Source organism: Egretta garzetta, unplaced genomic scaffold (genome assembly GCF_000687185.1).
Source record: "Egretta garzetta isolate BGI_Z169 unplaced genomic scaffold, ASM68718v1 scaffold297, whole genome shotgun sequence".
NCBI classification, from domain to species: domain Eukaryota; kingdom Metazoa; phylum Chordata; class Aves; order Pelecaniformes; family Ardeidae; genus Egretta; species Egretta garzetta.
Window position 1 is genome coordinate 5030249 of NW_009260410.1, and position 9526 is coordinate 5039774.

At 39.8% G+C, this 9526-nt stretch overlaps 1 protein-coding gene across 1 annotated transcript in view; it reads right to left on the minus strand.

Moving 5' to 3' along the window:
* NAB1 (NGFI-A binding protein 1) overlaps positions 1-9526 on the minus strand; it is a 25271-nt gene that overhangs the window by 8621 nt on the left and 7124 nt on the right. The window contains exons 4-5 of the mRNA XM_035899040.1: positions 5557-5690; positions 4480-4531 (exon numbers count right to left, since the gene is read on the minus strand). Of these exons, the coding sequence (XP_035754933.1) occupies positions 4480-4531; positions 5557-5690 (186 nt within the window). The remainder of the gene's footprint in view (positions 1-4479; positions 4532-5556; positions 5691-9526) is intronic.

Sequence of the window (9526 nt, forward strand, 5' to 3'; positions counted from 1 at the left end):
AAAAAAAAAAAAATCTGTCTGAACACTGCATATTGCTTTTATCCACCCAACATACTCCCTCAGGGAAAAAATAAACATGATAGGTATGCAAAATTTCATAAGCAGGTAAATTGTCACAAAACCTCATCCTCTAGAAACAAAGGCTTTGCAGTGCATTTCTATGAGCACTGACCATTTTCATAGACCTGAATTTGTTTGGGAGAGGAGAATGATTATGTGTGGGAAGATGAGAAACTGAATACACAGAAACCTATCACTCAGGATCCTATTTTTGCAACAAAACAGGTAACACAGCCCTTTATAACATATCTGTGATCACTTGCCAATACAAAACCAAAGGCTGCTTCCTAATAGTGGGGCTGGCTGCCCATCGCTGTCTGTTGCCATGATTGTCATCCGTCAGTCACGCTGATAACTCTTGGATGACGATGCAGTTCCAGACCACCTTCCCAGAGCCCTTCCCCACTGCTGGCTGTCCTCCTTGCGGCCCCCTCGGTAAGGGCTGACGAGGAGCAGGCTGGGCCAGGCAATGACCTGCTCTGCACCACGTTTGCCCGGTGGCTCCTTTTCCCTCTGCGGTCAGGAGGGCCTCCTGCATGCAGTGCAGCATTTTTGTTTTGCCATGCTGCTACTCAGTTGTTTTTCAAGCGGCTTCGTGCAGCAGATGTTCTCAGTCCCACATGTGCTTTTTCGCTCCCTCTAATGACATTTTTCCTATGCAAACAGTAGCTTCTACTGCATTTGCTGTTTTTGTGAAAAACACAAATCCCACACTTTGACTGGTTTTCTTTTCAACCTTCTCAGCAATGGTGGAGGTGGGCCTTTTCTCTCCTCTCCCTCCACCCATACCAGCACCAAGGGAAGAGGCTTCCTCAGCCTCCGCTCAGGTCTTCCTGCCTGTGCCCCCTGACTCCCACTGAGCTTTGTGGAATTAGCTTTTGCAAGCTCTCCCCACCCCTCTTGTTCAGCTGAATGGAGACACTAACACACAGAACAATTCCTTTATACCACAGACAGAAAGAATATTTTTAAAACTCTATTTCTTTGCTCTCTTGGCTGTTTGTACTGCCTCTGAAGGGGAACCTCATCAACCCCAACGCAAAGCAGCAGCAGCAGCGAGGAGCAGCCTCTCCCTCCATGACTTCTGCATGATATACCTGTGACTTGTTTTGCTTTCTAAGCTGGTGCCACAACAGCTCACTGCTTTGAGTGGTGCTGGTACTGAGTCATGGAAGATGACAAAAATAAGGGCTGCCCCCGCCCCACAACACCTATGCAGGAGAGACCCTTGCTCTACAGGAGGTTGCACCATTTCCATCCCTGTTCACCTGTCTTGCTCTTTGTCCAGAGCAGATTTAGGAACTACGCCCCCCTTTTTATAATCGCTTCCAAATCCCAATTCACTCCATTCCCTTTTTCACTCTCTCCACACCTTTAGTCTGTCATTTGCCTGGAATTTTTTCCCTTTTCCTCTCTACACTTCACTCCCACAGCACGCCCACCCACTCTACGAATAAGAGGGGGAGAGCTCACAGGGGAAGAGAAAGGCTTTTACAGGTAATTTGATGTAATTCATGGCACATTGTTTCTTTGTAATGCTTGTGCGAGTTTCATATTCATGAAGAGGATAAATTTACAATGGTGGCTGTAACCCAGCAGCGTTGCAGCTTGCACACACAGCTCTGCTAGCTCTGCTCAAGGATGACCTTTGGAGTGTCTCTGGAGGTTTAAGTGTTATTATATTTCAGGAAATTAACTCATCTTTTTTTTTTAAAGTAATCTTTTACACTATGCAAACAGGGTGTGAAGTCTTTCCAAATTCCAGCAGTAGTATTTTAGACCACGCTTTGCAGAGATATTAATGACTAATGGGTAAAGGAATGGTGAATCAAAATACAGAGTTCAGCCATAAAACAGAAAGGCAAAATGACCTTTACCAAAAAAAAAAAAAAAAAAAAAAAAAAAAAAAAAAAAAAAAAAAAAAAAAAAGAAAAAAGACAGAGCTAGTTATAACAACAACAAAAATATCATCCATGTTCAGACCCTCTGCATGGTATTAGCATGATAGTGAGCTAATAGAGCCACAATGAAGCATTACAACTTTAAAAACAGGAAAAGGAATTCTCATCCAGAACAGAAGGGAAAAATCTGCAGCATTTGCTACCATTTTCATTTTTACCTCCACCTTTCTAAAAACAAACAACATCCCCCCCCCCCCCATCTCCAAACATACTACTAAAAAAATGGCCTTTTTTTTTTTTTTCAAAATGCAAGCCCCAAGAACCCAAAACACCACATGTAGAAGTGATCTACTGTGTAATACTGCATCTTTTTAAAATTTCTTTACAGAAAAGTCCATAATTTACAGTGTACCTCAGAATTATAATGCACTGAAGTAATGGTTTACTCCTTAGAAGACTCCCAAACTTGTAAAGAAAAAGACATTTATGCTGATAACAACACTGGCCGTTTCATAATTAATAATGCTATCAAATGAAAGATTATTTCATTTAGTTTAATTTTAAATTTTTTAATTTGACAAAGAGTCCCATTTCTGAAACAGTCATTTGTACAGTTAGGACATGAAATTTTCACAAGCATTTTAAAACGTGACTGGTAATTTTAGATAAAAAGAAAACCAAGTAAGCATCCTTTCTCAGAATTACTGAACTAAAAAATGTCTAGAGAAAGCAGGCCTTCCAGGCTCTTAAGATTTCACCATCCCCTAAGGCTGTGCAAATTCCCTGCTCTCCAAAATATCTGAAGTTTCAGCCTGTGTTTTTCAGGATTTTAATTTTACTTTTTCTTTCAATGAAGATTCCGTGGAAGAAAGCACCTCCCTTGCAGTGTGTCATTTTAGATACTTGCTCATCATCGGTTATTACTGAATGAAGGAAAAACTTCCTAATGCTGAAATCTAATAGTCAATGAAATACTATTTCAAGCAGAGGAACAGCAGCTCCCCACCAGCTCTTATAAATCAGGACTAGACTGGACAAAAGTGGGGATAACTCAAGCAATCATCCTGCAACATGTTGGTCAAGGTAGATAATGGTGAAGGTGCATAAAATAATTTAATGCAGCTTTTCCCTGCTCTTTTTTGTGGATCGAAGAACAAGCATAGGTCAAAGCAAATCCTAACACATGTAAATGACATTATTGACTTCTCATCAAAGCTGCCAGTAAATCCTTAATGCACATGTATATTTTGTATCATATAAACTCAAATTACAACTGTTCGCAGACTGATGGGACTCAATAAATAAATAAAAAAGATTAACTCCTCTATACCTACCCCTAACTGCCTTTTCAAAACTAACTGTTCTCACTGGGGTTTGCCTCACAGAACCTGCCTTTGTACAGGTAACAAAGCATCACACTACTGAAAAATATGAAAGCCTTACATTTAGGCTATCATTTACCACAGAATGAGTTACATATGAGAAACTCATTCTGGAATACGCTGCAACTTTTCTGTACACTTAAAGAATATATCACATATCTGTGTCACATACATATTTAGCTCAAGCCTAGCTTACATTCTAATGCACATTTAACCTACAACTTTTGGAGTAGACAGTACAATAAAAAAAGCCCATACCACTAAGGACGAATTAGATATTCACATAACAGCGAACCAGTAATTTGTCTAAAAAAATATATTAAAAAGGAAGATCTGCTATTCTTATGAGATACATAGGTATACATACTTACCTTTTTTCTTTTTTTAAATTAAAAGTGACTTTTTAAAAGGCCTCAAATTTACTTTCCAGCAGTGGTAACTGAAGAAAAAGGTAAACTACATATATGTTGCTCCTGCACTCCTAATAAGCAAGTCTAGCATCTCCCTAAGCAACAGCTTGTGCGGGTGTATACGTTAGCCATGTATACCTGTGGTTTTTTACACAAAACTGATTACAAAACCCTGTAAGTGAGTATCTACAGGCACAACCATTTGTGTTGACATATATAGCTTTTAGTTAGCTTTTGACTTTTCAGTATGATCAGGTTTATAATTTATAGCATAGTCAGAGATGGCTAGTATTCCGCCATCAATCCTTATCCACCCAGATTCTGGACACGATCAAAAGCCGACTGAAGTGAATTTGGCAAACCTCACCTCATGCTGACTAAAAAGCAGGAGGCCTTATGGGAAGACATTTCCTATAGCACTTGAGCTTTTTCCACCACAGGAAGTCAGTCAGTCCCAGTCCTCCCCCTCCTACTCTCTCAGAGTGCAAAACACTCAGAGTAACTTTACTGTTAAGTAAACCCTACTCTTAACCCCTGCTCCTACAGGTTTCTCCATCAAGCATTTGCATTTGCAGAGACAGTGGTGATGTTCTCCCCCTCTCTCTCTCACACCCATCAACTGTCTGTCAAATGTTTTTCTGACAAATTTCCTTAAGACAGATCCCTTCAAAACAAAAGTGAATTTTAGCATGCATAGGTCAAAATACAGGAGTCGCAATACCATACCTCTATCTTGATTCTCTTTGGTGACAGCTCATCCCTTTCTCCACATTTAGATCTAGAAAAGAAGACACGTATGCTATCACAATGGCACATTAAGCATGACCATCAGAAATAATAATGAAAAACAGAGTCAAGGAAAAAAAAAAAACCCAAACAGGTAAGAACAAGTGAGATGCACAGAAAAAGCCTCCAATTCACTTGGACATGGCAGTAAATGTCACTCAAGTACAGAGGAATACAAGCGTCTTGTGTCATTTTCAAAAGTGTCAAGAGACTTGTACACTCTTCTTCTTAACAGAAAGGAAAGCTACCTGAGCACAGAGAATTACAGAACTGCCTTTGGCATGCCTTACCCAGAATGAATGTGTATTTACATTCATCACTATGGAAGAAAGGGGAGCAAAAGAAAACCATAAAAACCTCCTAGAAATGTAGGAAAAGGTATTTTGAAAGTATACTGCATTACACATGAGGGAGTTAACATTTAAAAAGAATATGCAGAAGTATCAAGATTTTCAATCATATTTATTAATTCTAAAATTTTAACTGTATTTTAAAAGCTGTTAAGCCTTTTTGTTACTGTTTCATAACAGCAGTTTGTTTAATAGAACACTAACAACTGAAATTAGGACTCTGCTTCAGTTCCTTTAAAGCAAGTTTGTAAGCCACTCCCTATGGCCTTATCTTTTTCATTCCATGGAAACTAACAAGACAAATCTGTATATGGAAAAAACATAATTGATATATTGAACAGCTTTGGCTACTCTGCCTATTTACATTAACCTTGAAATACACAAATGCCTCAAATACTTGAAATGCCAGTCTCTTGGATGCCCCTCAACATGCATTATCATGGCAAAATCTGGAAAACTGGAAAGCAAATAAAAAGGTAATTCAGGACAGCTAAATCTCAGCAGTTTGAAAGCTTCACGACTGAAATAGCATTTTCCTACCCTCCTCAGAAGAGCACTTTGCTAGCTAAAGAGCAAGAAGAAAGTGTCTCTAGCGCTTCAAAAGCAATGCTATCAGACTGATTAGTTCCCTGAAAGTAAAGGTCCTTTGAGTTAATTAAAACCTTACTTGGTGGTCCTGTAAGTATACTTGTACGTAACTTCTCGAGAGATTTGCCGAGCTAGTGCGAAGAGTTCATCTCTCCTGGTCAACAACGCATTATCTTTTACACACAGCTGCGCAGCCGCTTCATTAACCGTTAGCTGGAAATTAAACACAAAAACAGGGATTCATGATTTTGCATACTTTCACCCACTGTGCTTGTAAAAGTACCTGTTCTTCTGAAAGAATAAAAAAAATTTCAAATGCAAGTAAAATTACCTATAATTGTATATTAAAACCCTGGAGGGTTTCTTCAGTTTATTTATACCTTTGCTAAGCCAGGTAGGCCTCTGGGAAGAGAATATAAATGTAGTAGGTGCATTTCATGTCCTTTAAAGTAAAATGTTGTTGTAAGACTCTCTCAATGTGCGCTGCTTCTGCCTCATCCCAGCATTAATTAAATCTCAGTATAAAACAGTAGCTCTGAATGTTCACAGTGTTTGGCTCCCAAAGCCTGGTTTACAGGGAATACTATTTTTATAAAAGCAATATGCCCAGGACTTGGGGGAAAAAAAAAAAAAACAAACCAAAAAAAAAAAACTGACAGTGTGGGTACAGATGGCTTTCCCTGGTGAATACAGCACAAATTCTGTAGAAGGTGATGGTTTAAGAAACGATTAAACTTTTTTTAGCTATGTTTCTCACCCTCGTGTTTGTGAAGACTATCTTCAGACATGAATCAAACGTAACTCGTTTCAAGGATGTTTTCCTGAGCCTGCTGGGACACATTTCTAGTGCCTCTGCTGCTGGCAGTAGTTTCATAAAGGGGTGAGGGGGAAGCCTGAAGTTAAGGCTCAAAACAGTTTCGCAATGCTCTTCAGAAGCCCACAGGAAGTGGCGATACTGTCACGAATTACACCAGCTGAACAACAGGGCTGTCTGAAAAGCCTACGGTCAACCGTGTGGACAAACAATGAAATTATTAACGCAACAAGAGACACTGAAACTGAGATGCTAGAGAGGAGATTCCCTGCTCCTTCCACAGTAAGCAGGGGCTGAAGAGACATTTTCTCTCCTTCATGTGAAGAACAGCTAGCACCTGTAATGAGGTGTAACAGCAAGAGGCCAACAGAATGCTACAGATGTTTTTTCCAAAGTGCCCACCACTCTAGTTCCACTCTTTATTTCTAGAAATAAAGCTGCTTTGAATGGGCTTGGCTTCTCGCAAATGAGCACAGCTGCTTTGCCGCTATTGTCAACAGCATGTTCTGTTTCTGTCTCAGGCTAGTGAATATTATAAAGCAGCTAGGTTTTCCACAGCACAGCTAGCATATTCATGACAGATTGAGATGTGCCATCCCCAACCCTTGATCCGGCAGTGCACAAACCAGCCGCAGTTCAGCACACAGGGTTATGTGGCTGAGGACAGGCAGGACCACACACGTGTGACCTCAGACACCAAAACCACTGCTCAGACAAGATGCACGTTTCATGGAAGCGGACAGAAGGTGAAGTTAAGGACAGACCAGCAGGTCTGCAGTTAAATGGTGTCTCTTGGGAGAAGGCAAAGGAACGCGGTCCTTTACCCCCATCTACTACCCTGCAGAACGTTACTTGTGAATTAAGTCACCGAGGCCAGCAACTCACCTGGAACACCACACACTCCATCCCTGAAGAATGGAAGCTGTCGTAAGACATGAACAACACACAACCATCGCTGCAGTGCTTGATGTCATCCAAATTAGAAAAAAATGTATTTTGCCTAATGCGACACTTGTTCTCCAGGGAGGTTGAAAAAACAAAACCATGTATCAGAAGAGCTGAGAGTCTCTTCAGCGGCCTGTGCCCGTGCAGTATTTTCAGTAAAACCTCACACAGAACTGCTGTTCCTAATATAAACATTTTTTCCCGTGTTTAGTACAAAAGCCTCTGACGTGAGTAGGGCATTTCCTGCAATACCTGAATGCTAATCAGAGTGCAAACATGTCTTTAACAGGCGAACTAGATATGTTGCCTGATCCTTTAGTCTCTTCACAGACACAGAAAAGCTCCCAGTGATCAGATGTACAAAGGCGGGAAGTTTAGGTTTCACCTGTGAAACAACTCTGAATTACTATGTTCCCACAATACAATATACTAAAATAACAAATTATTACCCCTTAGACAGGAACAGTTGTTCTACGATGTCTATCTTTTCACAAAAAAAACAGGGGGAAGATACAAAAATTAAAGATTAATACAACACTGATGAAAAGAATTACCATCCAAAGCAGGCATTAATTTCTGTAACAGTGATAGAGATTTCTTTGCTGAGGATGAATAATATGGCTAATGCTTACAAAATAATTCAAGATGTTTTTTATCCCTCAGTGAAGTGTTGAAAGGTTGCAAAGAGCTGAAATGACTGAAAATGCTTCAGGTAGTTGTAGGCACATGCTGTTTATCTTAATGTATGAGAAAAGCCAAATGTTTGGGTTTTTTTTCCTGGTTTCTTCTTTCAGGTCACATCCAGACTTACTGAATTGAAGTGCATCATGGCTTCCTGCCTTTTCAGGAGGCATAATACTGCAGAAAGAAAGTGTTGCATGCCTAAAAATGAAGATTCTGTTTGCTGGAAGCCTTAGTGATATGGAGCAGCACATAGCCATATAGGCTCTAAGAAGAGGGGTGAGTATATTCCCATCTTACGAGGTTCATAGATTCCCCCACTGAAAAACACATAATTAAATACCAAGCCCTACTGTTTTGGTGAGTCAGCAAAAGAAAAGGAAGGACCGAGCTAGACAGAATTTATTACTTGCATTTCTTATTCCTGTTTCTCACACTATTAAACAGGATTTTTTTTGTTGTTTTATAGGTACCTAGACAAGCACTGAAATATTAACACGCAAATTACAAGTCTGACTCAAACACGCACAGGTCACCAAGTTCAAGGGCATGCCCAGTACTCATCCCTCCTCCAGTCCAACATTAAACATAAAGTGCTCTCCGTGCTTGAAAAGCTGTGTAATACTGAGACAATGGAATGGATTAAGGACAGTACGTTTATTAGTTTTGGAACGTCTTTGAAAGATTCTGCATCAGATTTTATGCTAGATCAGTGCTTAATGCAGATAATCCTACCAATAGCACACACTTCCAAACCAGCTCCGTGTCTACAACTCTCACTGGCCTCTAATGGCTGCTCGAGCCCTCTGAAACACTCCAGCATCCAAACTGAAACAGAGAATATTCTCACCAGTTCACCACTAATAATGCCATCAAGCTGGAGTTTAATTTGCACACAACTCCACTCTGCTTGAGGAACCAGATACACCCTGATCTTTACATTAAGAAGCTAACCACTACTTAAGCTTTTTAAATTCATAGTGAAGTTTATTCAGCTGTTCATTGCCAGCTGCAAGGAGAAACCTTGAACTGCGAGGCAGAATGACAGCTTTGGAATGTATTAACACATGCAGAAACACAGTCTCTGGACAAGCAGAAACTTACCTCCCTGGTTGTTTAAGGTCCTTCCTTCTGAGCAGCAAATTGTTTAAGCCATCAAAAGCAAAAATCCATTGAAGTTGAGTTTACAAAAGGCAAACTCTAGTTTAGCAGATCTTAAACAAAAAAAAAATTGGTCTCGCTGCTACTATTTCTATATTTTCTGCTTTAAAATGGAAACGGAGAGAAAACTGTTCAGGACAAAACTTTGTGAAATCCGGCCTCTTTAAGCAAACAGTAAACCAATTATGAGCAAATTCTTCTTGCTTGCATGTGTGCAGTTCCCATCAAGTTCAGCGAGGCCCCACATGCGTAAGTGAGGCATAAGTCAACCACATACTCCTTTGATCTTGTGCCCTTAATCACAATAGCGATAGAAATATTTCCTAAAGCCAAACCATGCTCCCATTCCATTTTTAAACGTGGTTTTACAATGATGTAGTAAAGATCTGTAGTGCTGTACTAAAAAAAAAAAAAAAAAAAAAAAAAAAAAAAAAAAAAAAACCCAAAA